Source organism: Hemitrygon akajei, unplaced genomic scaffold (assembly GCF_048418815.1).
Source record: "Hemitrygon akajei unplaced genomic scaffold, sHemAka1.3 Scf000050, whole genome shotgun sequence".
Lineage (NCBI taxonomy): Eukaryota > Metazoa > Chordata > Chondrichthyes > Myliobatiformes > Dasyatidae > Hemitrygon > Hemitrygon akajei.
The window spans coordinates 943,210-961,794 of record NW_027331936.1 but is presented as its reverse complement, the minus strand read 5'-3'; the positions used below and the strand labels follow the sequence as shown (position 1 = coordinate 961,794).

Sequence of the window (18,585 nt, the reverse complement as noted above, 5' to 3'; positions counted from 1 at the left end):
GCATTTTGCCCAATCCGGTCTGAGACCTAAGATAAGTTTGACATCCCTGGGTCGCTGGGTTAATATTTGAACAACACTCACAGACAAATATCACCAGAAAACCCGCGGATCCGCTGATATTTTATCAGATTGAACATTAACACAAACACTCACTGGATCCGCTCCAGACTCCGGAGGGTCAGTATGAGGCGGCGGAGGGCGAGGACAGATCGGTCTGTCAGAGAGTTATAGCTCAGGTTCAGCTCCATCAGTGATGGGTTCATACTGAGAGCGGAGGCGAGATCCTCGACACCAGAATCTGTGAGACCGATATTGTGCAGCCTGGAGTTGAGAGAGAGTGAGGGTGAAGGACACAGAGAGACAGGAGACGGTACAAATCCCCAGTGTTTATCAGTAACACAGTTACTGATCACATTAATGTTCAGTGTTAGACACCCAGTGACTGTAAACACAATCTCCCACTGTCTAGTACTTACCACAGTGTCTGTATTTTACACTCCGGGTTCCTCAGAGCCGCAGACACCAGTTTCACTCCTGAATCTCCCAGTTTATTAACACTCAGATCCAGCTCCGTCAGTGATGGGTTCGTACTGAGAGCGGAGGCGAGATCCTCGACACCAGAATCTGTGAGACCGACATTCTCCAGCCTGGAGATGAGAGAGAGTGAGGGTGAAGGGCACAGAGAGACAGGAGACGGTACAAATCCCCAGTGTTTATCAGTAACACAATTACTGATCACATCACATTAATGTTCAGTGTCAGACACCCAGTGATTGTAAACACAATCTCCCACAGTCTGGTACTTACCCCAGTTTCTGTATTTTACACTCCAGGTTCCTCACAGCCGCAGACACCAGTTTCACTCCTGAATCTCCCAGTTTATTCGCCCCAAGTCTAAACATAAACAGACAAATTGATGAAGAACATGTTTTAAACTGTGGGTCTGAGGGAATGTCTCTCACTCGGCTATTTCAGCAAACATTAAACCCTCCAGTAAATCACTGATCGGAGTTCCCATCACAGTCAATGTCCCTCAATGCCCAGCTCCAGGGTATTAACCGAATGTCAGTAATATAGTCTGTCGGTGTGACTCTGTAAACTCCACAAATTCTGTCACATTCCCAGTTGGTTAGAGAAATGTTCCTGATGTGAGAGGGTCAGAAGGAGCAGGGTTGAATTGGAGAAAATCCCACAGTGAGTAACTGGGGAAATGCCAATTGGAGATGGTGGAAGAGACACCACCTGTGGAAAAGGGATAGGGAGACAAAACATGAAGGACGAAGAGGGATGGGGAAGAGAGATCCCACAGGAAGAAGGAGGTTGTGAAAGAGAGATCCCACAGGAGGAAAGGGATCAGGAAGAAATATCCCACAGGAAGAAGGGGGAAGAGGAAGAACCATCCCACAGGAGGAAGGGGGATGGGGAAGAGAGATCTCACTGGAGGAAATGGAATGAAGAAGAGAGATCCGACAGGAGGAATGTGAATGGGGAAGTGACAGAACACTAGATGGGGAGGAGAGATCCCAGAGAATTATACAGGATGGGGAAGAGAGCTCCCGCGGGAAGATTGATCCCACATGAGGAAGGGGGTTTGAAGGAAGGAGGATGAGTATGAGAGATCCCACTGGAGGAAGTGGGATAGGGAACAAACATTCCAGAGGAGGAATGGGAATTGGGAAAAGAGATCCCACAGGAGGAAAGGGGATGGGGAAGAGAGATCTATCAGGAGGAAGGGGATTGGGGAATTGAGATCCCACAGGAGGATACTGATGGGAAATGATAATCCCACAAGATGAGAGGATGCAGAAATAGATTGCACGGGAAGGGAACTGATGCCCACAATCTGGAGAGAAGGTGCGCCCATGGGGCTGGGTATCTGGTAGTGAGCATAGTCACTCAGGTGGATTGATGGTGATAGAGAAGGGCAGGAGAGGACTATCACACAATGGTATTTCTTTCCTTCTCACTGAAACGGACTACTGCCAATCTCTTGTCCCTCACCAGGAAGGGGGTGTGAATCTCTGACCCACCTGCTGTATTCAGTGTCGGTCTGGGTGTCAGTAACAGTGAGAAGGAACATTGTCAATGGACGTGTCACAGGCAGCGAGAAACACGGTCATTCCTGTGATTTACCACCATTAAACCAATGGCCGTTGTTCACTGATCTGATGAAGTCTCCAACATCCCTTCACAATGAACCACAGAAGATTCCCTTCCTTGGGGAGTTACTGACTGATCCCCTGGGCATTTGTCACAATTCTTCACTATCTGATTTACTACAGTTTTACACAAATTCCTTAACATTGAAACAAGAGAATGGAACAGTTTCATAGATCAGAGTGAGAGATAAATCAAGTTACCTCAACTCCTGGCACTTATGCAGCCCGGGTCCCAGCCGCTGGATTCCTTCACATTGAATTTGGCAGCCCTGTAGATTGAGGTGTTTTATTGTATTACAGAGACCGATGACATGAGACAGGACCGCGCAGTCAATCGGGGACATTGTCATTCCACTGAATGAAAGTGATTTCACAGACCCCAGAGTTTCGTGAGCCAGTCCATGATTCTGAGACTCAAACAGGTAGTGCAATGTGTTCAGGAGTCTCCTTTTACCAGCTTCACTCTCTGTGTTTCCAATCTGGCGTTTAACCTCCTCCTTCACCCAGTCAATCACCCGGCAGGTTGCTTGATGAGGAAATGGACCCAGAAACTTCTCCAGGCCCCGAGCTGCCATTGGGGAGGAGAGACCAGCAACAAAACGGAGAAATACGTCAAATCGACCATCTGTCATGCTGTGGGCTGTGATGAGGAATTTCAGGATATCTCCGGGATGTGGATTCAGGAATTGTGCGATGGCAGCTACAAACTCTTGGATGGTGAGGTGTGGGAATGTGTACACCATTCTCCGGGCAGAATCCTCTCTCTCCAAAAGCTCCATCAGGAACCCGGACAGGAACTGGGAAGGCTGCAGATTGTAGTTGATCAAATCTCCATCTGTAAACACAATCTTCTTATCAAACACTCCTCTGAAGGCCATCTGACCTACCCTGTGTAACACATCACGGGGGTTCTCAATCTCACGGCCGTGGTTTTTCAGGATGTTGTAAATATAATAGGCATATAACTGAGTGATGGTCTTGGGAAGTCTCTGCGGATCCCTGACTCTTTGTGTGAAGAAGGGACCCAGTGCCAGAGCGAGGATCCAGCAGTAGGAGGGGTTGTAGCTCATGGTATACAGAATATCGTTCTCCTCTACGTGTCTGAAAACAGCTGCTGCCACTGTCTGATCTTCAAAATGGCTTTCAAAATATCCCTTCCGTTCCTCACCAACAAATCCCAGAATTTCAGCCCAGATCCCGATCTCCGCCTTTTCCAATAAATGTAACGCACTGGGACGGGTGGTCACCAGCACTGAACACCCTGGGAGCAGCTTGCCCTGGATTAAACTGTACACAATGTCAGACACCTTGCACTTGAATTCAGGGTCTGTGCATGCGTACTGAAGTTCTGTGCCTCTCCGACTGTTAGCAAAATTAATATTGTCATTGAATTCATCCAAACCATCGAATATGAACAGCAACCCCTCTGGGTTCTTCCAGACCTCTCTCAGGATATTCCCAAAGTAAGGATACTGATCCAGAATCAGTTCCTTCAGGTTAATTCGACAGTTAATACTGTTTAAATCGCGGAATTTGAAACTGAAGACAAACTGGAACTGTTGATATATTTTTCCCGTTGCCCAGTCATAAACAATCTTTTGTACCATTGTTGTTTTTCCGATCCCCGGGACTCCGGCCACTGCTGACGAACTCCCAGATTTGGATTTACTCCGGGAAAAGCTGCTCTGGAAGAACTGATCAATCTGGATTTTCTCCAGCTCTCTGCGGAGATGTTTCTCTCTCCACTCCTCGTGGTCTCTGCCTCTTGCCAGCAGCTCGTGTTCCACCAGTCTCCGATCTCGAAGAGTAGAAACGACCGTGAGCTCAGCGTATCGATCAACCAGCTGGAAAACCTTCACCTTCTCCCTCATCAGGATCGTGTTCACTCTCAGTGTTTCAGTTTGTGCCCGCAGAGTCTCCTTGTGTTTCTGTTGAACATCTTCCATGGGAAGAGAGAACATTGTGAAAATGTTAAATAGCTCATCTGATAAAGAACTTTATAACTACATTCCAACATTCAGTGTTTGAAATTGCATGGAGTAATTCAATGCTTCCATGGATATTAGGACAGAAAGTAAAACTCTGTTCACAGACACCGGAACTGACAGTGATGGATGTCCCAGAAAATGTCCAGTCCTCATATTCAGGTACTAGTTATTTGTGAAGCTGAACATTCCCCTGATATTCTATTCCAATCCTGACTGCACTCCCGTTACAACAACATTTCACTATATTTAAAGCATTGTTTGCATCATTAACAGACGATGTTAATGTTGATCTGGTGGGGAAATATGGAGAGCAGGACACTCTGCATTTTGGCAAAGCTGCACACTGGGGGGTTACAGATGTCCACTGCTCTTGTATGAAAATTGGAGCAGAATATGTTGGAAATACTCAAGTCGGGCATCATCTGTGGACAGGTTCACAGTGAAGATTCGGATCGATAGCCCATCGGAACGACAAGAATGAAAATGCATATTTTTCAGTCTCAGTGATGGAGGAGCGGAGGAAAGATGGAAAGGAATCTCCGTGAATGGCAAAGACCATAAGCGTCGTGTGTGTGTCAAGAGGGTGGTGAAGTCTTGGCAACTGCTACTGATCAGTCTGGCCGGTGGAGTGTGGGGCACTGTATTATGATGCCTCCGCCTATCAGAGTCGACCATGGATATTGTGTCCCAGCTGACTGGATACGCAAGACAGGACACTCTTCCATTTGTTAACTTTCTTTTCTTATGATAGTTTCTTCATTTTTATGGCTTATGTTTTCATTTCTGTTCAGTGATGTGTGCCCCTTATCAGAATTACATATGCTTGTACGGAGTGCTGAATCCTCCTTGCGTTGATGAAAATATATCCTTAGAGCTAATTGTGGATTTCAGTAATGGCAAGATGAGGGAACACGACACACCAGTCCTCAGAGAGATCTGATATGGAAAGAGTGAGCAATTTCAAATTCCTGGCTGTCAATATCTCCGAGTGTCTAACCTGGCCCCAATATATCAAGGCAGCTACAAAGAAGGCACAAAAGCGGCTATATTTCATCAGGAGTTTCCAACATCACTCGAATATTTCTACAGGTGTAACTTGGAGTGCATTGTAACTGGCTGTATCACCGTCTGGTTCATGGGGACTACTGTACAGCATCGGAGTAAAACGCACACTCAACAATTCAGGAACAACTTCTCCTCTGCCATCCAGTCTCCGAATGGATATTGAACCCATCGATAGTGACTCACTAATCTCTTTTTTTATTTCTATTTCTACACAACTTATTTAATTTAATTTTATAGAATCACACAAATATGCATAGCTATATATGCTGTATATGGTTTCTTTGGAAATTAGTACCATTATTTGAATTAATTGTGTTAGCTTTAGTGATGCAAGAACTAATTTCCGATCATCCCTGAATAGCTGTGTCAAAGTATAATCTGTTCATTATTTTTTTCTGATTTGATACCTGCTTTGTGCCCATTTCAGTAAATTAGACAACCATAGTGGGCTTTGTAATTCGCTCTGGAAAATGTCTCCATTTATTTTGATAACAGTGGTTGTTCCTCGGTGGTTGTTAATATGGCGATTATTATAAGTCACTGCTTCATCAGATGTTGTAGAAACTTCACAAAGATTGGGTGCATCTTATATATATTAGGAACTACTCTTATACACGCGAGGGACAGAATCAAATGGTTTTTGATAGACAATATAATATTGAAAGATTTCGGCTTTCCCCAGGGCTTGCTATAGAATTGCATAATCTATTATCAGTTGCTCCTTAAATCCGTTCACACCCAAACTGTATTCTTACTACACTTCTGTATGTTTGTTGTGGCTATCTGTGTGTGGTAATTAGTTACGAGATGCATGATATTACAATATTATATGTAAAATTGTCTTGTCATTGAGAAGCCAATAATAACATAGTAGGTGACCTTTCAATCGTCTTATAAATGCAGAATTCAAGCTGTCCTTGAGGCTAGTGGTACATACATTCAGCCTTTTATATCTTCTGCCCCATGGGAATATGAAAGAGAGAATGTCTGAGGTGGTTTGGGGTTCAGCAGCGAGGTTTTGGGCGGGGGAAGTAGCGTTTTGCCAACCTGATTGTGTTCTTCGAGGAGGTGCCAAAGGTGATGGATGAAGTTACACATGGATATTGTCTGCTTGGATATTATTTGGGTGTTTGACAAGGTCCCACATGGGAGGCTCATACAGAAAATTAACATGCTTGATAAATGCGGGGAATAGCCCTTGCTGACGGGGAACCACACTGGGAGAAACTTCTTTCACTGGCGGTGGTGAATCTGTGAAATTATTGTCATAAACAGCTGAAGATGACAAGTAATTGAGTATATTTAAAATGCAGGTCGATATGTTCCTGATTAGGAAGATTGTCAACGTTTACTGGGATAATGGGGTAGAGAGGAATTGAAGAGCAAATTCACTGAGCCGAATGGCTTAGTTCTGCTCCAAGGTCTTCTGGTTTGTTGGAGCATCTGGAGTATTGTATTCACTTCTGATTGTCCAGCTCTTGGAAGGATTGGAGAGGGTGCAGAACAGATTCATCAGGGTGTTGCCTGGATTCGGTGGCATGTAGACAAGTAGAGGTTTGATAAACTTGCTTTGTTTACTCTGTTTACTTTATTTATCTGTTGATAGAATAGAGATCTGACAGAGGTGTACAAGTTTGAGAGATAAGAGTTTGTGTACACAGCCTGTATTTTGTTGTTGTTTTTTTCACATATGACAGGTATCTAATACCAAAGGGCATTTGGTTAGGATGAGATGGGGTAAACTTACAGCACGTGGGTATTTTTTTCACAGTGCAGTGGGTTCCTGTAATTTATTTTCTGGGTCATGTCGGAGGCAACTATGATATACATTCTTCTAGATGTACACATGAAATGTGCAGGAAATGTAAGGGTACGGTCAATAATATAGAAGAGAACACCAAAGTAGTTTCGTAAAATTGAGAGGGTCGCTATCGGATAGCTGGAAAATGATGTTGCAGATATAGTAACGGGTGAAGAGGAAATGCCAGACAAACTCTGTGGAAGTCACTAGCGAAATTACAAAATGTAAAGAGCATCAGCGGACAGAATTGATTGCAACTGCTATTACGAAGGAGAAGGTGAAGTATCTGAAGATAGAAAAGTCCCCTGGACTGAACGATACAGAATATCAAGAGCCTGCTTGGGGTGTATGGGCATTCCCAGAGCGTTAGGACATGGAGTGAAGGCTTCACCAGGGCCACCAGCTGGATTAGTGGAAATATGCATGGTAGAATATTCAGGCTGCAACGGGATATTGTACCCTGAACCAGAGATCAGCGAATGATTACTGGTGAACTTTGATTCCCAGGTTCTATCAAGTCACAGTCAAACATTTCAGATCTGATTTGAACTGGTTCAAACTGAGTTTGAACATCACTCACCTATCAGGTCAGAGGGTAATTCAGATAACCCTTGGGCAATGTTCATGTATTCTTGTGGATCAGGACCTGTTTAAATCAAAATAATGTCCATGAAAATAGAACTAATATAATTAAAACTGTTTATTTCAATGTGTCTTTGTGTTCAGTGTGTGTTTTTAACGTACCGAGCTCCTGTATTTCCCTCAGTATTCTGTCCAACTTTGGTAACTCAGACCTCCATGTCACAAAGGATTCCCACATCGCCCTCCGGGCCTGGGAACCTTTGCCATTTACCAAACTGAGGAAGAGTCTGGAACCCTCTGTCCGGTTTCCTTTCTCTGTCAGTTCAGTGACTTTCTACAAAAGGAAACAATGGACTTATTGTGGAGCAGACAGACAGATATAGAGAATGTGCAGGAAACAGTAACTGAATGAAACTCTAAATCTATATTGTGTAAGAATAGGGATTTACTGACACCCTGCAGTATATTCAACATGATTAATTTACTTGTCCATCAATGTGCAACATTACGGCAAAACGATGCCACAACAAGAACGGAAGAGGGGGAGAGTGAGAGAGGAAAAGAAATGGATGGCGGGCATCACTGTATCGTTGCTGAAATAAGATCATTGTTGGGTGCTTACATCTATGGATACATACTTAAATGGTTGGGTTGACTCTGTTCTCTTAGAAAAATAAAAGTCCTTATAAAGAGGTGACATCGGACTGGACGATGTAGCTGTGAAGAAACTGCACAGGAAAAATTACTCTGATGGAACAGTAACCAGGTTGTCGACTACAAATTCCAGTGGGAATTTGAAGAGGCATGTAAAGAGGTCAATGTTAAAATAGTCATGGGGAATTTCAATATGCAGGTAGCTTTGGAAAATCAGGTCAATGCCAAGTGAGGGACTTCACAGAATGCCTCTGAGATGGCTTTTGAGAAAAGCCTGTGGTTGAACCCACTATAGGAAAGGCAGCTCTGGAGTCTCTGTTGTGTATTGCACCATATTTAATTGGGGAGCTTAAGGTAAATAAAGAGGCAGTGATCATAAAATAGCAGAACTCACACTGCAGTTTGAGAGGAGAAGGTAAAAGTTAGAGGTATCCGTATTACAGTGGAATAAAGGAATTACAGAGGCATGAGAGAGGAGCTGGGCAAAACAAAAATGGAAGAGGACACTAGCAGAGGCAACAGCAGAGCAGGGATAGATGAGGATTCTGGGAGCGATTCGGAAGGCGCAGGTAGAGGTACATAATCCCAAAGATGAAACATTATACCAGAGGGAGGATGATCAACCGTGGCTGACGAGGAAGTCAATGCCAGGACAAAAGCAAAGGAGAGGGCATAGAATATAGAAAAATATAGTAGAAAGCTGGAGGACTGGGTAGCTTTTACTAGACAACAGAAAGCAACTAAAAAGCCGTACGTAGAGAGAATATGAATGTAGCCTGGCTAATAATGTAAAATAGCTTACCATTTTTTGGATATATATGTCCTTTTAGGACAACCTATTGATTTTTGGTGTCATGAGATATCAGCTTTGTGAGTGGTAGTTCATGTGTAAGCAATCTTAATGTTTTCCCAGGAAGTTACCGGGAAAGTTGTTGAACCGAAGGATGTGTGTGTTGTCTACATGGACTTTAGCACGGCATTTGACAAGGTTCCGCAAAGGAGTGTGGGCAAGAAAGCTCAGTTCCTCAGCATTCAAGGTAAACTGGTAAACTGGATTGGACAATGGCTTTTCTGAAGAAGGCAGAGAGTGGTGAGAGACTGTTGCATCTCTGACTGGGAGTTTGTAACTCGTGTGGTGCTACAGGGATCAGTGCTGAGTCCGTTGTTGTTTGTCATCTATATCGATGATCTGGATGAAAATGTGGTTAACTGGATCAGTAAATTTGCGGATGACACCAAGAGTGGGGACGTGTGGTGGAGAGTGAGGAAGACGACCAAAGCTTGCAGTGGTGTCGAAACCAGCTAAAAAATGGGCTGTAAAATGACCGATGCAATTTAATGCAGACAAGCACAACATACAGTAACCGGTAGGGCACTAAGGAGTGTGGTAGAACAATATATCCGGAATACAGGTCCATAATTCATTAAAAGTGGCGACAAAGGTAGATAGATCAGAAAGGATTTGGCACACTAACCTTCATAAATGAAAATAGTGAGTACAGGAGATGAGATATCATGTTGAACGTGTATAAAGCGTTGGAGAGGCCTATTTTTCAGTATTGTGTGCAGACCCGATCATCTACTTATAAGACAGATGTAAAGAAGGTTGGAAGAGTGGAGAGAAAATTCACAGGGATGTTGCCGGGACTGGAGGACCTGAGGTATAAGAAAAGACTGAACAAGTCGGGCTTTATACCTTGGAATGCAGAAGATGAAAGGGTGATTTGATAGAGGTACACAAAATTATGAGGGTCACAGATAGGGTAAATGAGGGGAAACTTCTTCACTCAGAGGGTGGCGAGAGTGTGGAAGCGGCTAGCAGCGCAAGTGGTACAAGCGGTTAAGAGAAGTCTGGATAGATATATGAATGATAAGGGTGTAGAGTGCAGGTCATTGGGAATAGGCAGTTTCAGTAGTCCGGCATGGAATAGATGGGCCAAAGGGCCTATTTCTGTACTGTACTTTTCTATGACTATGACAAGTCAGCCACTCATTGCTTGGGAATTCAGACAAGCTGTGCTGTGGTTAGCAGGTTTCCCTCGCTCAAGTACAGCAGTGAAGCCATTTTGCCCAATTTACAATCCGACAGTTTAATATTCATCCTGGATTAATGAACTGAGGTGAATTTGACCGACGGTACAGGTAAAATACAAAATTAATTTTAGACTGACTGCCTGTTCAACAGTCCAGATATGCAGTCACTGTTCTTATATCACACTGATAAATACAGCAGGTATGAGAGGAAAAGGTGACGCTGAACCTGCAGTTTCCAGTGCTCCCCACCTTAACAGCTGAAACCAGATCTGTTGGAGACAAGTCGGAGATCAAAGTCTCCATTGTCATGTCGAACTCCTAGAACGTGCAGGAGATTAATATTGATCACTATTCCCTCTGATATCAGCAGTTCAGTAACAATACACTAAATACACTCACCTCATTTTCTTCTCTGCTGAGATGTCCCTCCTTTGTCAACATCCAACCGAGTCTTTCAACCTTTTCTTCAATCGCCTGTTTGAGTCTGTCTCTGTAGTACTTTGTCAGTTGGTACAGTCGATACTCCTCCCCCTGTGCCAGGAGGTCGGAGATTGTAAACACCGGCTCTGCGAATATAAAAACCGACCCATCAATGCGCTGGGCATGACGTTACCAGAAGGACCACATTCACTAGAAACCTGTCTCTGCCACCGTCCCACCCACTTGCTGATTTCAGTTTAAAATGGGCAATAAATATTGGGACTGTCAATGATAGTCGCTTCCCAGAGATACTCTCTCCATCCTGGTGAGTACTTTTCCCATAACTCATATCCTAGAAATACTCTTTTATCCAGACAGCTGCATTTCCTCCGATACACATCTTGGAAATCCTCAGAGCAGGTAGCACATTTCCTGTAGTGGGGTAACAGGTGCCTCACTACACCACATGCACCACATCAACAGATGTTCCCTCTCTGACCAGCCCTCCAACAAGGAATCACATTTACCCGCTTCCTACCTCATTCTTTGAACACATCACCCTCATATTTCACTCACCTGCTCCTTGTTGGGCACTTGACAATTCCGTGTTTAATGAGCTTCCCAGCTGACCGTCAGTCGCCTCACTTGTGCTGGTTCCAGGGTCCTGATCGGTGTCTCTGACGTCACTGTCTCTGGGCTGAATTTGCTCATCCTCCTCTGCGGCCGGACCGCATTCCATTGGGACATTGCTCTCAATCTGACCCTGCTTTGGTACCTTGTTTCCCGTGTCCCGATCATCTTCCCTCGATGATCCGCCTGGTAAAAACCGCTTGAGTACTTTCTGTACCCGATTTAATTTCCCACCTGAAGTAAATGATGAATAGCAGGTTTAGAGTGATTTATACTCGAACAAGCATTCACAATGGGTGTCTGCAATAGAGTCGAGACTCCGAAAAACCAGAGTTGGAGTGGGACTGTGCTGGTGAATGTGAACCACACCTCCTGCCAGGTGACCATCCTGATAAGCCGGTGTCTGGACACATCCACTCCCAGAAAAAGAACTGGACAGACACAGTAACACTGATCACCGAATACACATTAGTTGAACAGACTGATAACCAGAGGTTATTACTGGAACGGCATCAGGTGATAGCGGGAATTATCACTGGGATTATCTTTCCCATACATGAATCTCTCTGGATCACAAAATGTCCAGTCACCTGTGTCACTCACAGACAAGACACGGGATTACTCATGGTCAAATCCTCCAGATTAAATGTTCTCCGTTTGCTTTGTCACACACTGTCTTATCCCCTGGGTCACAGAATGACTATTGCCTTGAAACGAACAATGTCCAGTCTCCTGGGTTACAGACTGACCATAACCTTGAAGTCCATGATGCCTGGTCCCCTGGGTCCCATCCCGTCTCCTGGATAATGATCGTCAGGGAACAACCGTACAAATTATTGGCAAATGGAGAGTCTTGCGTGCAGTTCTAGTAGCTAAACTTAAAATCTCGCTTTTGCAGTTGCTAATCTATAGGATGGACGTGACTCAGCTGGAAAGAGTGTAGAGGAGATTGACAAGAACATTACTGGATGGGGTTGTTTGGTTTTTGTGTTATATGGTTCGGCTGGGACAGTTTGCACCAGATCATGGGAGCTTTAACGGTGCCCTTACACACGTACATAAAAAAATCATGGTGTAGGTAGGGCAGATAGTCTTTTTTCCCGGATTAGGGGAGTCTGAGACTCGAGGGCAGAAATTTAAAATTATGTATAAAGTGAAAAATTGGCAGTTACCACAAGGTATCCAAAGGTTGTTTAAAATGAAAAAAAGTCGTCATGATTTAAGAGGAACATGTATATTTCAAAAACAAAGGATAAGTCCAAATGTAAAAAAATCATTGTATTTCAGTCGGAGGGGGCAACAGTTGCAGTAAGAATTAAAAAAAACATTCACCACATTCAACAAGTTTAAAAAACTATTTAAAAATAATTTAATGAACAAATATAAAAATACGTGATTTTAAATGAATGGGAGTAATGTAAATAAATGATACTTGTGTCATAGTCCAGTCCGTGAAGTCCGCGTTTCGGCTCACGGTCCGGTCCGTGGACTCCAGACTCCGAATCTTCAGGCTGTCCCTTGTCTCATTTGGGGCTTTATCGTAGGCACCTGATTCTCGTCATTGAGCCGGGAATTTAAGTGGCCCTGAGTTCGAGTTTAGGTGCTGGTTCGTTTTGTCAGTATCCAGTCCTTATCTCTGTGTGGTCCGTCTCGTCAGTATCCTGTACTTGCCTCTGTGTGGTTTCGTCCCATCGGTATCCGGTCCTCTCTTCCTTGCCGTTAACCTACGGTGGGATCTGACCCTCCTGGTCCTTGCCTCCGTTGGGTAAGTCAGGTTGTCATTGCCGTTACCCTGAGGCAGTACTGTTCCCTTTCTTCCCTCCGACGCCCTGCCTGGAGCCTCGCCTCGCCTCTGCCTGGGGTCTCGCCCTGTATGGAACAGACTGTCCATTTTCACGCATTCGCTAGGTAGGTCCGACCGTTTGGCCGCTACCTAGCGTTGGGAACTGTCTTGCCGTGTTCAGCGTTCTGTGTAATGAGTCCCTGCACTACGTCCTGTACCCAAGGAGAGGTCCCGGCTCGGTGTACCATGTTCCTGTCTCTCCTTCGACTCTGTGTTCTGCTTTCCTACTCGCCCTCGAGCAAGGCTCAGTGATCTGCGTTCCTGTTCTTCCTCGACTAAGGCTCTACGTTCCTGTCTCTTCCTCGACCAAGTCAAGGCTTCGGGGTCTCCTAGAGTCCCAGTCACGTCCAAGATCCTTGTCCCATCCTAGCCACGGCTTTGTGTTCTCATCTTGTCATGTGCCTTGCCCTGTAGCCACGTCTTGTTCTCGCCCGAGCCCGAGCCCGAGTCAAGACCCAGGTTCTGGGTTCTTGTACCGTCTCTGGCACGGAGTTCAAGCCCAGGCTCCTGGTTCCCAGTTCTATGTCGGTTCCGCTATCCTAGTTAAGTCCTAGCCCAGGACCAGAACCCTTGTCTCGTCCGGGGTCTGTGTCATGTCCAGCGTCCTTTCTTCCTCACTTCCCTTGCTTCCTTCTCACGCCTACTCCCGTTCCTGGAAGTTCAGTGTCTGTGTCTTGCTTTTGGGTCCACTCCCAACACCCACCTTGTGACACTTGGAATTGGATTTCGTGTTAAAAGATGATGATTTTTTTTTGATGTGACGATTGACTGCAAATCTGCTTTTTGTATAACAAGCTGTAGCTTCAGCCTCCGCCCTTTCGGTCAGTTTTAAAGAATATCTATGTTTTCTTGTTGTTTTTTATTATTTAGTTTTGTCTTATGAAATCATCGTTGAACATGATGTTTGGTTTTTTTTTGGTTATGCTTGTACTGACAGAAATAAAATTTCTTTCATTCATTCATTCAAAAGGGATTGAAGGGGCATTTTTTCCACGAGGTGGGTGATGTGTATTAATTACGTGCAGCCAGAGGAGGCTGTGAACACAAATAAAATTACGAAGTTGAGAAGACGTGAGCAGGAAAAGGGATAGAAGAAGTCTGCAAGGGAAATCTGGGAAAAGCTGCTGGGAAATCGGGCAAGCTCAGAGACATTTAAAACAGTATGAATTAGCTGGGCCGAAGGACCTGTGTCCAGGCTGTAATCTGTAATCTGTGTAATTCCACCCGGAATCACAGAGTTGAGCACCATCACAATGCCTACAGGAAACAGAGACAGCTGGTCATTGGTTGTACCAGGTCTCTCCTCACAGATACTGGGAATTTAAATTCAGGTAGCAGATCATCTCACGAGAGAAATACTGAGAGCTCACGTTAACCATTTGGCCACTAACCAGACATGGATTGGGGTATTAAAACAGAATCAGAATCAGGTTTATTATCACTGACATGTGACGTGAAATTCGTTAACTCAGCAGCAGAAGTTCAATGCAAAACATAATCTAGCAGGGAAAAATATTAATGAATAAAATATAATAATAATAAACAAATAAACCAATTACTTATATTGAATAGATTTTTTAAAAAACGTGCAGAATCAGAAAGAGTGCACATAAAAAAAATGTTAAAAAAAAGGTAAGGTAGTGTCCAAAGATTCAAAATTCACTTAGGAATCCGATGGCAGAGGAGACAAATCTGTTCCTGAATCGCTGAGTGTCTGCCTTCAGGCTTCTGTACCTCCTACCTTATGCTAACAGAGAAAAGGGCATGCCCTGGGTGCTGGGGGTTCTTAATAATGGACCCTGCCTTTCTGATGCACTGCTCCCTGAAGATGACCTGGGTACTTTGTAGGCTAGTGCCCAAGATGGAGCTGACTAGACTTACAATCTTCTGCAGCTTCTCTCGGTCCTGTGCAGTAGCCCCTCCATTTCAGACAGTGATGCACCAAAGCAGACAACAAGTTTATCTAAAATGAAGTGTCTCCTGATCCTCAGCCATTTGCAAGGCTGGCAATGTTCACGGCTCGGCTACAGAAAACACCGTTCGGAAAATTCCCCTCATCTACTTTGTGCATCGAGGGGGGAGTTGATATCTGCCCTGACAACACCTGAAATGTTGTATTATCACAAAATCTCTGAAATCCCGGAAATGCTCTTAACTCCTGCCTCTAAATTTTATAAAAGAAAGTTGGAGATGTCTTTCAACTCTAAACAGGCCCTGATGTGCAACAAACCCTGAACCTGGACTTTTACGAAACAAGCAACACCGCTGTCACATTCCTGTTAGTGTTTCACTCTCAACCTGCTGATTCAGGGTCTCCTGCTTCTTTCACTCAGGTGAAGCTTTGCCTGGTGAGCGGAGTCATTTGCCTGGTGTCAGGTCCCTCGCTGGAACTGTTGGATTGATTGATTACACAAAGCCGCTATACCAGTGGGATCAATGATACTGCTTGATGAAACTTTTCTCTGCCCTGTTAGCGCCTGTGTAAGTTTCTTCGTCTGAACTATTGTGTACCAACAGGGCAGAAGATTCATTATAAAGATCCCCGTGAACATACCTGCAGCCATTCTGATTCCGACTGACGGTTGTTGATTGTCGTCGTCTTGTTTACACTTTGATCGCTGTGCATGACAGCCCCACCTGCTGGTGATGTCCTGAATTACACAAAACAAGCAGACAGTGAGTCAGAGAGAGCAGGATTACTTTGCAAATGTGACAGTATCGCCGTCCTCTGTATCCCAACAGCATTTCGCTTAGAGACCAAACATCAACTCCCACGCCACGTTTGTACGTCTGTCCAGTGATATCTGAGGCATCCTACTGATAGAGTCACAGAGCAAGAGCACAGGTACAAACCATTCAGCCCATCGATACAATGCTGACCACAGTGCACACAGAGATGGCCCCAATTTCCTGTGTTTGGCCCATTTCCCTCCTGGCCTCTTCATTCTATCTTCACATCCCAACCGCTTCTTGAATTATACCATTGTGCCTGCCTCATCCACTTCCTCTGACAGGTCCCTCCACATAATCACCAGCCTCTGTATGAAACTGTTGCTGCTCGTGTTGGTCTTGCAATCTATTTACAACTCCTCTAAGCTACGATCATCTTCACCGTGAGTACCATCTACTAATTTTGTGTCATCCATGAACTTACCAGTGAAGCCTTGTGCACTTGCATTCAAATCATTGCTATCAAATAACGAATATCAAAAGTCCCAATTTGTAGCTTTGCGGTACACCACTAGTTACCCGCCTCCATTCTGAGGAGAAACCTTCAACCATCACTCTTTGCTTGCTACCTTCGAGGGAAACTTTGAATCCATCTAACTTCCACTCTTTGTACCGCATGGGACCTTATCTTCCAGACCAAGCTGTCATGAGGCACCTTGCCAAAGGCTTTAGTGGACTTCAATGTACAACATCCACTCCACCACCCTTATTGACAATCATCTTGAAAAACTTTAAGAAGTCTTGTTGAACACAACTTTCCATGCACCATGCCATGGTGACTCATGTTCAGTCTCTGTCAAAACAAATGTTGGTAGATATTCTGTGTGTGACTGGTCCATACTGCGGAAAATTATCTCCGGCACCTCCCCTTCCATTTTCTCCACTCACCATCAAAAAGCCAAAATGGCAACCTGTAATAAGATTATGCTTCTCCAAATGCTTAAATGCTCTCATCTGTTGTGAACCACGGTTCGTTTATTTAAAAATTCTTTAACTGCGTCTGCAGCAAATCTACCCCGACCGCATTCAAGTGTTCCTGAAACAACCTTCATAGTTCCATTGTACATTTCCCTTTGAAAATGTTTTCCTAATTTACACTCCCAAGTTGCTCCGCATACCATTGTAACTATCCATCCACTAATTCAATACTGCCTTGTATCGTCTGCTACTATCCTTGTCCATGACCATGATAAAAGTTAGGGTGTTGTGGTCACTATCTAAAAAGGTCACCTATCGTGACATCTGTCATTTGACCAACATCATTGCCTCATACTAGATGCAGTAGGGCAACTCCTCCAGTTAGCCCATCCACATACTATGTCAAGAATCCTTCCTGGACACGCAACGCATTCTGCCCCACTGACACCTTTTGGAACAAGGAGGTGGGATCAACATCAGGAAACTTGAGGTCAATAATGATAACAACCTTGTTGTTTTTGCACCTTTCCCAAAACTGTCAACTTATTTTCTCACATTATCTCTGTGGCTTTGGGGGAGGCCTATTGAATACTCCCTGAATGATAGCCCCCTTCCCGTTTCTGAATTTCACTTACATTGATGTCCTCTGTTTATGTTGCTGTGATACCATCCCTAATTAGTAAAGACAATTCTCCCCTTTTCACCCCCCTCCCCCCATGCGTATTATGAAATAACTAAGACCTGGAGCATCAAGCGCCAATCTTGCCATTGTAACAGTCAGGTCTGTGTAATGGTGATAACATGTACCATCCATGTTCTAAGTAATTCTTATTCTTAATACTTATTGTATTGAATTAAACACATTTCCAACTGACTACATGATGCCCTGTCCACAACCGATCCTTCCACAGTCTCTCTGAACATTGCATCTGCCTTTATATCAACTCTTCTATCATCTGACCAAACACACTGGTTCCCATTCCGCAACGACTGAGTTTAATCCGACCTTGCCAGCTCCAGCAGTTCTGCTGCAAGAACATTTGTTCATCTCAAGAACAGATATAACCCGTGCCTTTGGTACAGAGTCAAATGGGAAAATAACTTCATTGTAAAACCCAATTCTGCTTAATCACAGATTCGTAGGTTCTGACAATTTATTAGTAGAAAAACACTTGATGACGACAGGGTATGTAAATGTAAAATATTGTTTGGCATTTTCTAGTTCGGACTGAATGAAATGTGGTGCCGGAACATTTGGCTTCAAGAGGGTTTGCTGTTAGCAGAGGCTTGCACGACGATATACTCGAGGGCAAGTATATCATTGCAGCTTGCAATAGACAGAGGAGTCAATGACATGTTGCTGTACTTCATGTTAATTCCACATTTCTGCAATCACTACAGCTGGAAACAACTGCGGCCTCTTATAAAGGGAGGAAATTCTCAACGCATTTTGAGAATATTGTGACCGAGCACAGACAAGCAAAGAAACTGCAGAGATGACGTTTGAAATGAGCAAACAAAATAAAGGAAAATGCGTGGCTTCACAGAGCTAATGCAGACAGCACATTTGTAAATCTGGAATGATTGCAACTGGGTCTGATAGAGTCATAACTGGTATTGCTAGGCTCATTCAGTCCCACTCAAGCTATTTCCTCTATTCCTTGGTACAAAAATGTAATGTCTAAAGAACCAGTGTTTGGGTAAATGAGACTCAGCAAACTTTCTCCTGACTAAATCAATGGAAACTCCGAGTCAGATGGG

At 44.2% G+C, this 18,585-nt stretch overlaps 1 protein-coding gene across 1 annotated transcript; it reads right to left on the bottom strand.

The window, feature by feature from the left end:
• Positions 1–859: 859 nt before the first annotated feature.
• LOC140721088 (uncharacterized) lies at positions 860–16,156 on the bottom strand. Its single transcript, XM_073035954.1, has 7 exons — positions 15,731–16,156; positions 11,280–11,567; positions 10,683–10,849; positions 7,758–7,929; positions 7,594–7,659; positions 3,829–4,098; positions 860–894 (listed from the first exon to the last, which is right to left on the bottom strand). Exons 1-7 carry the CDS (start codon positions 15,738–15,740, stop codon positions 860–862), a joined length of 1,008 nt encoding a protein of 335 aa, XP_072892055.1. The 5' UTR covers positions 15,741–16,156.
• Between the last annotated feature and the right edge of the window lie 2,429 nt (positions 16,157–18,585).

What these genes read in the sequence shown, in the direction of transcription:
- LOC140721088 (XM_073035954.1), bottom strand. An exon ending in ATTACCCTCTGACCTGATAG is followed by an intron (nt 4,099 to 7,593) that starts GTGAGTGATGTT and finishes TTCCCATGGAAG; the next exon opens with ATGTTCAACAGAAACACAAG. An exon ending in CCAGAGCAGCTTTTCCCGGA is followed by an intron (nt 895 to 3,828) that starts GTAAATCCAAAT and finishes GTTTATGTTTAG; the next exon opens with ACTTGGGGCGAATAAACTGG.